The 18,477-nt window shown below is 36.9% G+C and overlaps 1 protein-coding gene across 1 annotated transcript in view; it reads left to right on the top strand.

Moving 5' to 3' along the window:
* Nucleotides 1–18,477, top strand: part of USH2A (usherin) — a 390,339-nt gene that overhangs the window by 28,783 nt on the left and 343,079 nt on the right. Inside the window, exons 3-8 of the mRNA XM_055725922.1 lie at nucleotides 6,211–6,340; nucleotides 7,526–7,589; nucleotides 9,876–10,170; nucleotides 10,788–10,972; nucleotides 14,029–14,250; nucleotides 15,586–15,679. Coding sequence (XP_055581897.1) covers nucleotides 6,211–6,340; nucleotides 7,526–7,589; nucleotides 9,876–10,170; nucleotides 10,788–10,972; nucleotides 14,029–14,250; nucleotides 15,586–15,679 — 990 coding nt within the window. The remainder of the gene's footprint in view (nucleotides 1–6,210; nucleotides 6,341–7,525; nucleotides 7,590–9,875; nucleotides 10,171–10,787; nucleotides 10,973–14,028; nucleotides 14,251–15,585; nucleotides 15,680–18,477) is intronic.

Below are 18,477 nucleotides of genomic sequence, written 5' to 3'. Positions count from 1 at the left end.
TTTTTTTTGTTGCTTTAAATTTTAGTTTGTATTTAATTTCTAAGTTTAGCTTGCATTTGCAGCTAGTTAAATTTGCATTTTTAACTTAAAAATTAGCTTGCTTTTTTTTGTTTTTCCTGTTGTGTTTGGTTTTTTAGTTTTAATTTGTAGATACCTGATATTTGGAAGAATCTTGTTCCCTATCTGGTACATATCATAGATCCCTGAGCTGCTTCTTTTTCATCTTATTTGGAAACAGTGGTTACTGTTACATGTACTGGAATGTATTCTCTTTCCTAGTATTTATTTGAAGATAAATTTTTGGTCCTTGTCCTTGTTTTATATGTGTCGGTCATTCCTGCCTTTGCCATCTGAGACTTTCTTTGATGGTATAAATAGCCTTAAGAGCTGAAGTTACAGTTGAAGTGTTTGCCATCACTAAGTTGGCTGGATAACTAAATAGGCCAGGGTTGGTATCATTTGGCTTGAATGATTGGAAAAGATTTTTTTCTTTCATTTTTGGTGCCAGAGTTCTCTCTATTGTGGAACTCCTCATTTATGGCTTGCAAATCTGGGAAGAAATCCATCTGGTTTCTTCATCTGTCTTGCCAGACACTGTGGTCTAGTTATTACAATAGATGATGAAAAGAAACTTTAAGAATAAATTGTATTTTATGGTTACTAGAAGCTATGATGAATAAGAATAAAAAGAATGTATATTTAACCAGCAGAAGAGATTAATGTTGTCTTGAAATAACTCCCCTTAATTTATCTGTAATATTTTAATAAATCTTTCCCGTGCCATTAAATATTGGGATAGGAAAGATAACCTAAAGGGGAAGATTGTACTTGGTAAAAAAAAGGTATATCTTTCAAATATGAATTCTAACACATTTGGGGAAGAGACCACCACATCTGTTGGTTGTATGTCATTTAGTGCAGAGGAGTTTTGTTCTCTGGTAAGTGATCTTGAGTTCTGCTATGATATATTTGGGTATTCTTTATTACTTTTAATGGAACATAAAGGATTCTTTTCATGTTTCTCCTTCCTATTTATTAAAAATAATTTTGCACAAGGTATGTGGGTAGTGTTAATCTTAGGACTTATTTTTCATGCAAAATTCTTACTGATGCAAAAAGATCATAGCATGCACTGGAGAATTAACTTCTATCTTGGCTGAAATGATGTAATTCAGTTCTAAGTGGAAGAGACTAAAATTGTCTCAGTTGCCTTCTTATGTATGTAACAGGACATTTTGATAACAGGATGATTAATGTGTGTGAAGAAAAAGTGTATGTTGCCTAAATGTGCCATTAATAATAATTATTAACATATCATGCATGTATGTTGTGATGTGTTATTACCTCAAAGCCTAAACTTTATAGAGCAGGGTCTCAGAATTCCTTCAAATTGCTTTGGCTTGGAAAGTGCCACTGTAGCTTAAAAAAGGGGAATCAATATAACTGTGTCTTCTACTTGATACGCAAAATGTGTTCTGTCTCTCTGTTAATGAAGAGGAATATTAAGCTTTTTTTGGAAAGCATATAGGTAATTTTTACTGAAAACCTAAATATTTTTATTATACCTGTTATACTATTTATAGCTGTTATACTAGTTATTTATTTATAAATTTATTATACCATTATATGTTATAACTATAGATAACACTGCAGTTCAAGGCTATAAGAAAATAGAGAGAAAAGAAAAAAACTATGGTATTTTTGAATCAACCTGTATGGTGGGTGCCTTTGGGAGAAATACATTTTTGCATTCAAGCAGCAGCTATACAAAATCATGCAAAAGAAATCTACAGAAAGCTACTAAATATACAGAAACTACATCTGGCTGATTAAGTGTCTGAGCTGTTGGTGGTTTGAGGTTCAAAGAGTATTCAGGAGCAGTACTATACATGCTTACCATGCTCCTGTGTGCTGCTGTGCTTCTGCTTTGTGCCACAGTTAGTCCCTTTGTCACAGTGCTCTGAAATGCAGTATTTGGTTGTGATATTCTTTTTTTTTCTTTTTTTTTTTTTTTGCCACGCAGACTACTGTAATATAGGGGAAGTTTCTGTTAGCAGTTAATACATGAAAGTACTGGCTTTTGTTTACATGACAGCTCTGCCTGATTCAAGCCAAGTGGCAAAATTAGTATTAAATTTCATTGTTACATTTTCATGAGTAGGGTCTGAGTAGCACAGATCTTTAGGTGAGAAAATAAACAGTTGTAATGTCTTTTCTGTCCCTATCTCATTTTATAACCAGCAGCTTGTGCTTTTTGTGCTTCAGTGCATGCTCCTTCGTTCTGCCCTACAGTGACCCATAGGGCAGGGAATTTTTCCTAGGAAGAAAGTGATTGGATTTGGTATTGCTGGCTCTGATGGCAGTTTGCTTGTGACGCAGGGCCACAAGAGCTTCATTTGGGATGCACTGAAGGAACTTGCCTACCAGCTCATTGGCCCGGCACCTCTCATCTTTGAAACTCTTCTGGATCATAGCAGGAATGCTATTAGAGGAAAGATTATGGATATCTTTCGCCATCTCAGTTCACCATCAAATGGGTTTTCCATTGCTTGGAATGGAATTGGTATTAGGCTCTGCACTGGCAGAAGCTAATGTAGTTGCAGAGTGAATTTATCTTAGTAACTAATCCTTGCCACCTCCCTGTGAGGTGATTTGCTAAGTATCTGACAGATGGGGAAGCATGGGAGGGAGAGATGGTTTCAGAGCTGGGATTAGAGCGCTGATGTCCCAGGCTTCTGGTCGTGTGCTCTGTGCAACCGTGAAGCCAGCCTTTCCTACCCATCTCCTGTTACTCTCTTGGGGAAATTCCTATTGAACGTTATTAATAAAGACAACAGGGGAATAATCCTGTTGTCCTAGTCAGGAGTGAAATTCATCTTTCATTTCTGTGGTATTGTACGCGACGTAATGCTAACGGTCAGGAGACCCCGAATAACCACATCAAACAGCTGATTCGGTGCCAGCCTTCCTTCTTATTTAGCTTAGCCTAAACTGACACCAAACTTTGAGACATTCCTCTCCTCCCACAGTGGGATTTTTTTTTTTTTTATACCACACATGGTTTCCCTTCTACATTTTCCTCCCGTGTCAGATATCCATACCCCCTTTAATAACCAGCAGGGGGATCATTACATTGAGCTACTGCCAAACGTATAATGACTGCTGCCTTTGCCTTACACAGTCACTGCACTACTGATATCCAATTCAGCATTGTAAAGTGCTTAGGGCTACCTTGGGGATGTGCTATATTAAACCCAACTATTCTAAATCCTATTTAATACAAAGAGGTTGGGGGGGGGGGAGGGGGGAGGGAGATTTAAAATTGTCATTAGTCCCCTATTTTCAACAAGTCAAAATACCTGGTTGCTTAAGGCCCAATTCTGTTGCTCTTAAGTCGTAAGTAGTCCCGCTGATTTTGGTAGTGGGTGCATGACGGTGAGCACTCCACTTACCACTGGGTGGGGGGCAGAATTGGGATCCTATAGAAGCTGCGCCTGAGCCTGGAAGTTTGCAAGGAGGTGATGGGGGTGAGTGTGCCTGGTCCTGAATTCCACTTACGAATGTTTTACAATGAAAACGGGAAAGCAGAAACATGCTTCATATCTGACTAAAAATAAAGGTACTCTTAAACTTGTAAAAGACAACATTTTTATTTGAATGATATGACAGAGCTGCCACAGGAGTGTTACCTGCTATAAAGAAAGCTCAAGAATTATTACCTTTATTAGACCAGTGACACTGAGCTTTAGCCATACATTTCTAACTTCTGTCCCTCTACAGAGACAATTTTCTTTTCTTAAATAAACTGTCATGCTAGTGTTAATATATTGTTGGCTCCCTCATACTCTGAGAATACTGCTGATATAAAACATGTATATGTTAGATTGGTAATAGTATCTTTAGTGTAGCTGACTAGAACAAATGTGTTTCCCTCATGGCTGTGCTAATGTGATAAAGGAAAATTGGCTGTTCATCAGCTTTTGGCTGGGTAAAGACAGTAAAGATGGAACCACATTCTTTTTTATGCATTAATACCACTGAGAACTTTTCACTAGTTATATTTCATGTGCGGGCATGTTGTGCAAAGATGTTGTAAAACATGAGATAATGCTACAAATAACAAAGTAGAAAAGCCTGTATCTTTTATGATGATAACAGTCAAACACCAAATGACAGTAACAGGCTGTAAAAAATGTGATGCAGAAAAAAAATGCAATGTAGCCACCATATATGCGTATACTTAGGCTCTTGCAAATAGGGCATCAGATGTTTAGAGGGCTTTGAATTAAAATTAAATAAAAAACTGTTGTATTTAGGTCATTGATGTGTCAACACAAAAGATAATTTAAAATGGAGAGATGTATTTTGAGCGGTGAAACTCATATGCAATAACTTTTTGAACAAATCTCAAGGCTTAGTAATTATGATAATAGCCTTCAAATTTCCATCAGTGGAAGGGCAATAAATATTCCTGTCTAAATTTCGGAAATATTGACTGAATCTGGAAATGGCAACGAAGCTCAGCATGCATGTATATTTTAAAGTGCAGTTTAAGGAGAAAAATTCATCTGTACAATTTTGCATGAAGCCTAAATAAAAAAAAAAGAACAGCCCCCCCCAATTAAACACACACCCCCCCCCCCCCCCATCTCATTTCCTATTTTTGTTACTTAAAATGCTGTTAGACTCATTTCGCCTGAGGCACTGATGCTGATCATCTGAGCTCAGATTTATAGATAATTGTGTCTCTTTATCTTGGTCTGAAATTTGAAAGATTTTATTGGTGGAATAGCATTGTGAGTGCTTATGTTGTGGTTTTCAAACTGGTACTTTTTCAGGTTCTGGCTTTCCTCTTCGCAACAAATTATTCTGGCTTGTAAACCTTTGGTTTGTCCTCACATATATATTGTTCTTATGAAAGCAATTATTCCAGGTTTATTTTGTTTTGATTAGCGTGGGTATCAAGACAGGCTAAAGCGCTCTAGGTTTATTTGCCCTCTGTAGACACGATTCACCAAGCATCCATATCTGCAAAATGAAAATAACACTGTAAATTAGTAACAACAAAACAGTTTCAGAATCTGAGAGCTGCCAAGCTCTCATGTGAAATAAGCCTTATGCAAGCTAAATATTGCTAGAAAACGAGTAGTTTCAGTTTTGCAAATAAATCACTTTCTGAAATAAATTGGATTAAGTTCATTGGGTAAACAATTTGTTAAATTCAAAGAATTCAAAAGTTGTGGATGAGTTGAACTTAGTTTCTATAATTAGCTTCACTAGTAGGAAGCTGACTGTAGCCATGATGCCTCCAGTTTTCATTTTTATGTGCCTGTATTTTTTTTTTTAAATGAGAGTATTGAATTTTGTTAAATGTAAGGCTGAAAGGCACTCCCCTATCATTAAACTTTTTCTAATTTTATGTAAACATGAAGATTATTAATGCAAAAAAGTACTTTGTAAAAGCTCAGCATCTTGTGACTTTGTGGAGCTGGGAGAATGCCATAAAGTATTTCTCTGAATGTTAGCTCAAATTTAAAATGAATTGGCAGGGAAGGGAATGTTTGCAGAAAACTGTACCCTGGGGTGCTGGCTGAGTGTGTATCCCTAGCCAAGGGTTCCCTTGATGTAAGGGAATTACCCACTGGGTGTAAAGCAGATGTAGCCAGGTCCTTTACTGTTCCCTTCAGCCCTTGTAGAAAGAAACATGCTGGGGTTAGGGAGGCATTTTGGAGGGGTGTTAGAGGCCTGGCTGAAATGTGCTGCGTTTGGTTATCCTGAGTATGGTATGTAGCCCCTCGAGGCCTGTTTGAACTGAGATGTACGAGAAGAGCTCTGACAGCTCTAACATGTGCCCGTGGCCTGAAGTGGTGATATAGCTGTAACCAGCCTCCTACCTTGTGAACCAGACCCACCCTTCTCCTTTTCCTCTCTTCCCTCTCCCCTCCAGACCACTGTACTGTATTTTCTTCTTTGATTTAACCACTGTAGAAGTGTTATACTCTGTGCATCTGAGTGATGATCTTATTAATGGGATTGCTAATGGATGGACAGAAAAGAGGTAACTACTTTCAGTAGGCATTGGAAATAAAGACATACAGCAAATAAGTTGAAGTAATGTTAATGGTTAATCAGTGATAGATGCAGCATGTAGAGAAATCAAAGTGGTTGCATAATGAAGCATGTGTTTGCCCCTTTACATTGATTCTATAGGTGCATCACAGCAGAATTAGTTTCTTCTTGAATGGCTGGGAAGATGATAACACACCTTTTGATTCAAGGATTCTTGTGGGAACAATTGCTGATACTGATGGTACACTGCAAATCGGACAAAGCTTCACAGGTAAATTTTGTAGTATTTTAGTAGAACACAGTGAAATATTCAAAATAAGATGTGCATGATGCGGTTGAAAATCACATGTGAATCATTTCAAGTTATCTATATATTGAGATGCATTATCTTCCTGCAGGAAAAAATTCCTATTGTACAATTAGCTTTCTCGAAAGACTGGCGGAAAGATAGATGTTTGGCAGATGACCCTGTAGGATCATAACTTATTCTGTATGCTACTGCATATAAGAAGGCTTTCCTACATTCCAAAAGATGTAGGCATGTAAAGTGACACATTCCATTAATTTACAATCATAGTTTTTCTGAATAAATAGATGAAACTATTTCAGAATGGGATTAGGCATGGCCACTAGACTACACTCCTCTACAGAGTCAGCAATAGAGCTGAAGATTTCTGGCTGTTCAAGTTCTTCAGTTCTATTAATACTCATGTAAACCACTAGCAGAATGAGAATCCCTCAGCTTCTAGTAATGCCTGATAGTGTTACTCTTCATCTGCATCTAGAATTTTCGATGTACTCGAAAATTGTGATGTAATCATTGCAGAACAGCTGGGGGATGTTTTGTTGCTCTCCACAGTTTCTTGGCTCTGCATATGTAAGAACACTGACTACTCTTCAGGAACATGCACAACTTGAAGCTAACTCCTAAATATAACTACATGTCACTTAACTTTATTGTCCTCTTGGGCAAGAAAGTCGTTCTGTGCCCTATTTCTTAAAGCTTGTATTTGGAAATGTGTTTTGTTGTGATCATCTTGATTCTGAATACTGGATAACTAATAAACATATAAAGGAAAGGGCTATTTTAAAAATGCTTTTTATCTTTATTGTATAAATTGATAGGTACAGTTGTACCTACTGTATCTCTTCTCTAATTAGAGGTGGCACATAGACTGGCTCATTACTTCTGTCTAATGAGCCGATCTTTGTGCCACCTCTCTAATCAGAAAAAGAGATAGGTACAAAATGTTCTTATAAAGTTATTATAAATCATTCTTTTTTATCAAAAAAATTAAGTCACTGCCCTCTATAGTTTTGTCCAGATCCAAGATGGTTTCATTCAGGAGGGGTAATTGTGCAAGAGAGATTTCAGAGTGCTGAATTAAAGGTGCTGTCATGCAGTGCAAAACTGCCTTTACTCAATAAATTACTTATTTATAGCATATTTTCTTAGGTTTAGAGCAATTTGTCGGAAGAATGCAGGATTTTCGATATTACCCAGTGGCACTTACAAACAGGTAAAGAACCTTTATTTTTGTACAAAAATGTGTAGTAAGAAAGTATAGGTAACAATATGCTTATTTCCCAAAGTATGATGCTTTTCAGATGTCTCCTTTAGATGATTGCTTATGATAATATAGTTTACTGAACCTCATTTCAGAGATGACTTTTAATCTAAAAAATCCCGAGTTAAAATAAATTCAACAACTTAGTGTGTTTTGCTTTTGAACTGTTGCTTAAATTCAGGTGGTAAATGCACACTTTCCTTGTTACTGTTTGTTACAACCTGACTTGGTGTCCTTGCACAGAGTAGATCCAGTTGCTAGATTTCAGTGCTTATAAACTGTCTAGGTGTTATCAATTCATCATAATTCTGACATAATAGTGTGTGCTGATAAGCTTAGTTCTGCTGGATGAGACTTGCAAAGCTTTCCCAGATCTCTGTGTAAACTGTAGAGTGAGGAAGGGAGCACAGTGGGCCGGTCCTGTGCAGACTACTCAAATACCAGTGGTCAAAATGAAGAGGACAGGCATTCCAACTGGTCACCGTGCTGGCTTTGTGGCTGCAAGCTCGGCTCTGGTGTTTAGCAGTTCCTTTCTTGTTGCAGCTTCCCCAAGGTATCAGATGTCCATGTCAGGTATTCTTGATGCTCCCCCCATCCCACGCACACACCCCTACCCTGTTCATTGCTTTCTATATTAGATTGTCACCATGAGCTGCCAATGACTTCGCTAGCTCAGCCCACATAGCCCTGGGCAATTGCTTTGACTTCCTCCATTCCTGAAGCCAAATTACAGTTGCCACTGCAATTTCTGTTGCCCTCCAGCCTCCCTTCCTAGCGCATTACAAAGAAATGTTACCGTTGTTATCCAGCTCATGCTGGATTAATCTAGTCAATTCAAGCTGGCCAGAAGTAGTCAGGTCCTATTTGTCTGCACGGTGCTTCTGGGCAGGCTACACGCAATGACACTCATGACTGCAGACCTTAAGGCTACTTAATGATAGTCTTTCAATAAGATGTAGAGCAGTTTCCTAGGAGCTCAGTCGTCTGCAGGACATTATGCTGAACTGAGCTCCTGTGAATTCGAAGTATTAATCTGAACCTGAATTCCAAGTTACATGAAAATCGTGTTGGTTGTATTCTTTCAGAGCAATGCTTGTCAAATCCTTTGAACCGCAGTTTAAGCCAGTGAAATGAATAAAGTTTAAAAATTGAAAAATGTGGTATTTTACAAAATGTTGTAACTTAATGATGTCTTTCGAGATGTAGTTTTATATCCACAAATAACTTGGTCCAAAATGTTTGTCTGGGATAAACTGCAAAGGGAAGTCTTGCCTGCATATCAGCTAATTTAATTCTATGGCTGTATAAAAGGTCTTGTAACTTCGAATTCTGTGGAATTTTTTTGTGGCATCTAGCAAGTATTTGCTTAATAAGTATACAAAAATTTTCTTCATGATAAAGTAGAAAAATGGGAAAAGTAAGGTTGTTTTTGGTTTTTTTTTAATTTAAAAATTCAGTGTCTTCTAGGCTCACAAAATCCTTCTTTTACACCAGGGATGAGCAGATAAAGGTTTATGGAACCTGCCCATGTCATTCATATATCTATCTGCTTGTCTGCCTACCTATCTATGTTATCTATTTCAGTTGCTGATGTCAGAGGGAATTAAAGTGACTCTGGCTTTGACATGAGCTGTAAGAAACAACTAGAGTGATCACAGACTGGGGCAGCTAAAAACCTGGGAATTTGTGTTAGTTAAAAATGAAAGTATTTCTATCTAGTTTTTTTTTAAAGTACAGTGTCATATTGCTTAAGCTGGTCGTCTTGGAGGATTGAATGTAAACTTTCAACTCATCTGTATTTACAGGCAATATACCAATGCTGTGGTATGCCTGAGAACAGTGTCCGGATCACTGACTGGAGTCAGATGTTATGCAGTTTTATTACATTACGAGTTTTTCTCCTTTCATCTAGGGCTGGTCTCATCCTATTCAGCTTTAGGCATCCCAACAAAGAGCTCATTTCCCTTGGCTTCATACATGTCTGTGGAGCAATGAAAGCAACTCCAGAGTGCTTCTTCACAGACATCTTCTGAAGGTGCCTGCTGCTTAATTACCTAGGGACCCTGGGTGGCCTGATTCTTAGCTGATGGCCCCATTTATGTGAGATGCAACCAGGCCTTTTAGGGCTTCTGCTGTAATCTAAGATGACTTTTGTTTAATCTGTGAGCCTGGAGGCACGAAGTGGCACTTGTCCTTTTTTTATTATGTATGTAATTATTTTTTTATATGCTTTGACAGAGACATTTTGGAAGTATTCTCTGGAAACTTCCCTCACCTGCATACCCAATCCGAGTGCCGCTGTCCTGGAAGTCATCCCCGGGTACACCCATTGATACAGAGGTATTGCATCCCTAATGGTGCAGATGATACCACTAATGACAGAGTGCTAAGGCTGGATGCAGAAGCCCATCCTCTGTATTACATCAATGATGATGACATTGGGACCACCTGGATTTCATCTGTGTTTGCTAACACTGCAGGTCTGGATCATGGTGTTTCAATCACAATAGATTTACAAAATGGACAGTATCAGGTAATGAGATGACATTTGCTATTTATTAATTCAAAACTATGAACAGATTTTTGTAGACATTTCATTACAATTTTGAGGAGATTCAAACCTTATGCTTTAAGATGTTATCCTTAGAAGATCAGGAACAAAACTTCCTTTATTAGCATGAAACAATGCAAAAGGCAACAGAATGCTTTATGGTTCTTGTCATTCTCTTTTGATGTGCCTTGGCTGTTGTAACAGGCAGTAATCTAAAACAGATATGCCAGAGTGGGTATCCTGTGTGAAGACAACAATATTTAGAAATTTAAAAATTAGATTTCTAAATAAAATTAGAAAATTTAGAAGTCATGGACTTGACTTTGTGGTGTATTTTCAAATGGTCTTCAAGAAAAAGTGGAGTTCTGATGCCACAGTTCAGTTGTTCTGTAATAACGTCTGAGAGATTGAAGAGCTTGTTTAACAAAAAAGGTTGTATTTGGTTTTAATTAGGAATATGTGGAATGAAATACTGATTCTTTTTCTGTCTGTGAGTGGTAAAGCAAACTATATTGTCACATTGAAAAAAGTTTATATTCTCATTGTTTTACAACTTAGTCATTAATATCACTTTATGAAAATTTGTTACCTTCTTGTAGGTATTCTATATTATACTGCAGTTCTTTAGCCCACATCCTGAAGCAATAAGAATTGAAAGGAAAAAAAGAGATGATCTAAACTGGGAGGACTGGCAGTATTTTGCTAAAAATTGCAGTATTTTTGGAATGGATAACAATGGATCTCTGGAAAAACCGGACTCTGTCAACTGTCTCCAACTTCATAGGTATGAGTGGGTATTATCTGCATAATACAGATGCTTTGAAGAGGTAACATCCTGACAGAATTCATTTCTATGTCCCAATGAGATAGAATCTTTTAATTTGGTACACCCATTTATTATGGGCTACTGAGTATATAAAAGATCCCAAATCTGACCTTTCGACTGAAGATTGCCTAAAGGCCATCTGTCACTTTTATCAAATTTCAGACATTGACAAATGTGACACAATTGATTCCTCTGTTATTTTTGAGCTAGACTTTTGAAATTTTATTATGTGCTTGTGTTTTGGGGGGCTATTGCCAGCTGAATTAGAGAACATTGAGATGAAGATTGGAGTGAAGGTACTGATATAACAGATTGTTTTAAACTATCTAGTTAATGTGAAAGTACACCTTCTGATGTCCAAGGGCAAAACTTGTTCTGAAGCCTGGAAGAGAGGCCAAAGCTTAAGTACGAAAGCCAGTCATTCAGCCTTACTCCTAATTGTGCAAAACATGTAAGAAATGGGTTCTAATTTTTCTAAGCAAGAACAGAGATAAAACTGGAGGTGGGGGGCAAGAAGTATCATTACCATTTAGAAACATGTTTCAAGCCTTTTTACTAGATAATTAGCATGTGCAAATTTAAAAGTATATAACATATACAATATACATTTCATAAATATAGCATATAACATACGTAATATATAGTTAATAAATATAATTTCACACACACGTGCACGTATGTACATATAGATTTTTTTAAAAACTGTACCACTACATATATTCAAATGCACTATCTCTTGCCTGATTTCAGATGCCAGTCAGTATTAGGATTGTTTAGTACTTGGCTGGAAACCAGTGAGAAAATATAGTACCAGGTGCTGTAGGCATTTTGCTTTTTTTGTTGTTTCACTTTTGCTACCTTCCTAAGACTTTTCAAGTGTCAGCATCTTTGTTCTCCAGGAGTTCAGTATTCTAAGGAGAGGAGCATAAGGTCATCTGAGTTACACCAGTTTTCAGCAAAAGTCTTTGAGCTTTATTGCTGATCCTTGGAGCAGAGAGTAAAGGAGAAGGGAAATCTCTTAAGCAAGCCAAACATTTTTGGATAAAAAACCCAAATGAGGTATAATGCCCTTTTCAGCTGAGAAATAGGTATTTGTATATTTTCTAAAATGAACTGAGGCGTTCAGTGTTTTCCATAAATGTTTTTTATGTAGCACTGTTTCTCCCCTTCGCTTATGATGTAAATGATGATAGGAAGTGATATGAATGAACGATTTTGGGTACAGCTGATCGTACAGAAAGCTTTATTTAAAATATAAGACATATAACCTGTAATGGTAAGTATTCCGTGTACTCAAAGGGAAGTTACTGTCAGAACAATGTTCCAAACTTGTGTGAGCAGCGTAGCAGAGGTCCCTGCTGAGACCTTTATAGGAGGGGAAGGTAATTTTATTCTAAAACAAAACTGGTTTCTCTCTCTGTCATACCCAGATACTTGTAAGTGCCAAGACAGGTCCAGATTGTCTGCCCAGGATTTAGACACTAGTGTGCTTGTATCCTGGTGGTCTGGCCAGGACTCCTTGGGTTGATGTGGGAGGAAAGTGACCTTGGCTTTGAAATCCTTACCATGGCTTGAGGGTTCTTGGCTTGGTGACCACATGCTGGTACTGAATGGACTCTTTTGTGTCCTTTAGGAGATGAAAGTGATTAGGGTTTTTGTTTTGCCATCCAGTGCCACCCTCTGTAAGTTAGGAGTTTCTCCCTGTCTTTTATAGAGGCTTGATTCTTTGCTTAGTCTGAATTTTGACTAACCCCTACTTTAGGATCTCCTTTGTTTTCCTCATTTCCTGAGAAGCTGTGTGTAGATACCCTAAGATCTTGATGACCTGCTTATCTAGGTACCATCAGCCTTACGGTCTTTCTGCTTCCTTCTGGGGCTTCTGTACCAAGATGGTGTCATCCATCTGCTATTCATACCCGTCTTAACATTTCCATTACAGCTGTATATGACTTTCTGCAGAGGGGAACAGAGGACGGTATCGCCCAGAGAAACCTACAGATAGATTCCACTGGGATTTTTGTGAAGCACTGACCTGGATAGGGGCACAGTAAATTCAGAGATTCTTCATGAAGACAGAGGAGTATGAGTCAGCAGACCTAGTCTAACTACAAATCTCATCTTTCAAAAGCTCAGAGATATTTTGAAGTGATGAGAATTACATTTTTTGAATGTGTATGTCAAGTGCCAGGTGATACTGTGGGATAGCTATTTTTAAGGAGCCCATGTAGATGTGCAAATAAGCAGGCATTCTTGCCTCTTCTGGAGGCAGGTGCTACTCATAGCTAACTTCTGCCGTGTAAATATAGCAACATGAGAGATGATTCATACCAAACGGTGTGAACATGCATTTTATATATACTTGTTTGCTCAGCTTTTGCTTGAATTCTTAGGAGTGTCCTTCCCCATGGGCTTAAATATACAGTTTACTTTGTCCTACTGCATTCCATTAAATTCTCCTGCACCTGATTCGCTGTAAGGTGACGCATGTTTCTGACTGTGCTCACTCCTTGAATGAGATCATACAGTCCAGTGGCCCTAAAATTCAAAATATATTTCTGTATGGCTTTTTGTGTGTTTAGCAGGTATGTAATTAACAATATGGGCAAGTTAATTATTGTATTAGTTATCTGAATGGTTTCCTTATGTCGTTTAAGCATAGTTCATGTTTCTCAAAGTCATTGTGTTAAACTTTTGGAAAACTTAGTGCAGGTGACGCTGTAGCAGTCACACTTTATTCGTATGTTGAAGTTGCCCTCTAGACACTTCTAATTGGAAACTTAGGGTATGGAGAAGAGCTTGGCAGTTTGGGGAAAACCCGATATATAGAGGGCATTTCTTTCCCCCTGTTTGAATTCTGGTGACTCAGAATCCACTGACAAGAATTTTCCCCAGAAACCACCAAAAAGTGATGTACAGTTAAGTGGAGACTCTCTCTGACAAAAAAGACATTAGGAGATAGAATCTGTAAAATATGTGATATTTTGATTTTTGTTTGTCTGTCTTTATTTAAACAGCTTTACACCGTATTCCCGTGGTAATCTGACTTTTAGCGTTCTTACCCCGGAACCAAATCACCGACCTGGCTACAACGATTTTTACAATACACCATCTCTCCAAGAATTTGTAAAAGCTACACAAGTGAGGATTCATCTCCGTGGCCAGTATCATACTAATGAGTCTTGGGTAAATTTTAGGCATAGATACTATGGAGTTAATGAAGTTACAGTCAGTGGAAGGTAGGTATTATGGAACTCTTTCCCCACCTATCACTGCCTCCGACTATTACAGCTGTGCAAAGTATATAATGACCTGCCTAAAATTTAATGAAGTTGTTCTGCTTTTACATTTATGAATGAGAAGGGAATTTGGTCTGAAGCAGTGCATCAAGTTTGAAATGATTGGTGTACTGTTTTTTTTAAACATTTGCTCACATGTTATTTTAAAATTAATTAGACTTATTACACAAATCTGTCAAAAGCAGTCCTTTCCTTGGAATTACCAATGCCTCTAAGCAAAGGCTTATGATTGAAACCACGGCTTGTGCTTTACTTCAGTAACTCTTCCAAGTTTCATTATAGATTCCCAGACATGGCAATTTTAACAGTCTTAATGCAGAGCTCATTCTTTGTTTTAGCTGTAGTTTTCTTTTTAAAACTGTCAGTAAAAGTGTTAGTGTTACATTATCTGTGACTGACAGCTGTATTGTATGTAAGTGTGCTGCCTTGTGAAAAGACTAATTATGCCCTGTAAATAATATGCAGATTTGGCAATGAAATAGTTTCCAAGAAGCATATGGGGCAGGTTTTTGTTAATAAGTGTTATTCCTGAAATTATTCTGGTAGTTCTCATCTTGAGAGAAAGCACCCTGTTAGATGTCACATTTACCTCAGCATTTTCTTCACTACCAATATGTTTTGATTATTGATTTAGATGTGCTATGGTAATGCTTTTACTAAAATAGCTACAGTCTTGATGACTGTGCAACAGTAAAATAACTTCAGCTGGTTTGCAAAGATATGACATAACTCCAGAAGAGTAGCCCTTCAAGTAGAGTGGGTTGGTTATTGCCTACTATCTAGTACTCTATAAAGATTTTATTTTAGTAAGAAATGGACATTTCAACTGAGATCTAAATGGGTTAAACTAGAAAATCTAAATGGGTTAAACTGGAAAATTATGCTTGATACAGTTAAGATTTCTTGAAAAACTATACCTGCACTGTAAGACTTAATATTGATGAATAATTGTCACGTCTTTAATCAAATTTTATGTATTAATGTTATATACTGAAATATAGTTTTCATTACATATTTTATAAGGTAACGATAGCTCTACTAGACACGGGTTTTTGTTTTCTTGGAAAAGCAATTGTTTATATTTAAAAATATGTTGAATGAAGTAGTCTTTTGTAGGTTACTGTACTTAAGAACATTCTCTTTGGGGTGTTTATTTGTTCTTAATAAACAACTGAACTATGTCATACACAACATTGCCTTTGTGACCACGTTATATATTGTTGAACAGATGTTTCCATGTTTTAATATTTTTTCCACTACCTATTGTTTTTTCAGGTGTAATTGCCATGGCCACGCTGATAACTGCGACACAGCTATGGAACCATATAGGTGTCTGTGCGTCACGGAAAGCTATACAGAAGGAAATAATGTTAGTCTCTTCTTTGTCTATCAAAGTCACCTATGAACAGCCTCAAAAATGGGATTTTAGTCCTGGAAAAGAGTGTGTGCATGTGTGTTAGTCTTTTCCTAGCTTTTATAGGCAAACTTCCCATAGCAGGGTTTGTATTAAATGAAACAAAACCCCCTCACCCCCACCTGGCCAAAAGCCATTCCATCGCAGACCATTAGGAGTGCTCTGTTCGAGGGTTTGATTTGTTTAGAGGATTATGCCACTTACAAACGTTAGATGCAAACCTGAATTTAGACTGTCAGCATCTAATAAAGATTATGGCTCTACCTGCTGTAACAACTGGCAAATGATTTGTAGAGTGAAAAGGTAATGAGCACCTGATATTCACAGCAGATTTACTCCAGGGCTTTTTTTTCAGTCTGGTCCTATGGACTCCAGACCCATTCAGTAGATGGAGTGCAGTAGGCAAAGTCCTGGAATTCAGCTTCCCATTTAGTTTCATTTGAAAGGGAACAGTTCAAGTGGTCCAAGACAGCTCCATGATGCAAACTAAAGCACAGTAAATGCAGAAAATTTGGAGATTTGCTTCAGAGCTGCATGCCTAAATCAAGGTAAAACACCAACATGGATTTACTATCTGATACTTGGAACATTTGTAGGTACTTGGGACATCGTATATTGCAGTCTCTGACTTCAGTGAAGAATGATACCTTTTAATGCAGTTGTTTTACAAAATATGTCTAAGATAGGAAGAATTAAAACAATTTGGAATTGGCTTTAAATGTCTTTTCACAGTTAAGAAAATACTTAGACATGCCCATACATTTGTATTTGGAAGTTATTTTCTTGGGGGTCTTATTATTTTGGTCTAACCCAGTGATTTGGGTAGTGACTTTTTAAAACATTGAAAATTGACCTTTGAATTTACTTTTTTAAGGACAGCCTGTAAATGTCAATTTCCTGTACTTTTTACAGTCAGTCATATATGACATTTGGTTATCTTTAAAATAAGCTGTAGTAGCAACATTATTTTTCTAATAAAAGAACAAACTTAGTATTACTTTTTGCTCTTTGGTGTTTTCAGATAGTTGATGTTAAGGTTAAATTTCTTGGAATTAAAAGGCCATGTGAATGAAACTAGATACAGTCTAGAGAAGACATTCTTATCATTGCTATGCTCTGCTCTTAATAACAGCATTTCTCAATAAAGGGATTTTGTGTAGTTGAAACCTAGCAGATTGCAAAATTATAATTTTCCTACTAGTTTTATAATTCTTGGCCATAGGACAACCAAAATGGGGTGGTTTACTGTAAGTCATGGCCTTCTAGAGAAATAGGTAGGGGAGAGCTTAGACTAATGGTGTCAGTTTGCACTTATTTCCTCCAACCTCTGGTTTTCTTGGAAGCTGTTCACATACAATTTAGCAAAAGGAGAATCGTGATACATGAATTCAGAAAGCTTGTTCAAAGAAAAGATTCTGTCCCTAGATTGATTATTTATATATATATATATAAATATATATATAAATAAAGATGCAGTTGAGGTTAAGGAAGAATGAGCTACATCGAAAGAATGAATCCCGCAGTATCCCACTATCCACCCTGAGTGTTAGATTTCTGTCACGGCAACAGGTTGCATTCCTTGCTGCATTTATACCTTTTGGAAATAAGCTTTCTAAAAATTAAGAATGGGTTATGGAATAGCGAGAGCAGTAGCAAAGGAGAGACTTACCTCGCATCAAAAAACCTCCAAGCAGTCTGTGCTTGCTAGAACAGAGCAAGAGGTGTTAACCTGAGAGCATTTGATGCTTATGATCATGTGAAAGATCTTTATAAAATTTCATAGGGGATCTAAGTTTGTTTGGTTTTTTGTTGTGTATGGGTTTTTTTTGTTGTTTGTTTGTTTGTTTTTTTAAGCAGAAGTGTAGGATCTACAGTCTAAATGACATTTGAATAGAATTTTGAAGTTTTTAGATGGGTTAAATTAGAAAAAAAAATTCAAACTGACAGTGTCCCTTTAATTAGAACACACATTGTGAAATGTTACTTTGGTAGGGATTAATTATAAATATTTAATAAGATCTGGAAATTCACCAAGCACTCTTGCAAGTCTTATGCTACCTTGTGAAAACAAACCAAATACATTTTAATGATGTATCTGCCTTACCAGATATTTTCCGTCAATGTTAATAGGTTGTTCCAGAGTATGTCACATTTTTGTTTACACATTGTAACTGTAATGGAAATGCTTGAATTAACCATATCCATTCAGAGTACAATAAGAATGTTTAATTATTTCCCACATTATTTAATAACCATGTTAGAATCTACTAAATTTGAAATAAAATTGTAATAAAATAGGATTCATATTTTCAAATATATCACTAACTACTTTGAATTTTATCAAGGATTTACGTGAAATCTGAACAGCTTAAAGGTTTTGACTTTTTTTGTAAAGCGAACACTTAAAAGCAAAACCAAAGTCCATCCTGACTTTTGTCTATCATTGGCAATGATAAAACTCTGTCTTATAAATTTACTCCTATGTTTCTTAGGCTCCCACCCCAGTGAATTAGGAATAATAATAATTTATGATGATGATGATGGATTCAATTAAGCATTTGATGAAGGAAGTTTCCAAATGCAAACTTTTTTTGGCAGGGAGGGGACAAGTATTTTTGAGAAGTTGCACTGTTGGCAGTCTTTTTTTAACTTCTGCTCTGTGCTAGCAGTAAGTCACCACAACAGAGGGGGTATAAGAAGGTTTTTGGGTTTGGGTTTTTTTTAGTATCTTGGACCAGAAATCAGGTTGCTTG

Source organism: Falco cherrug, chromosome 13 (assembly GCF_023634085.1).
Source record: "Falco cherrug isolate bFalChe1 chromosome 13, bFalChe1.pri, whole genome shotgun sequence".
Classification (NCBI taxonomy): Eukaryota; Metazoa; Chordata; class Aves; order Falconiformes; family Falconidae; genus Falco; species Falco cherrug.
This window is presented reverse-complemented; position numbering and strand designations above follow the sequence as displayed.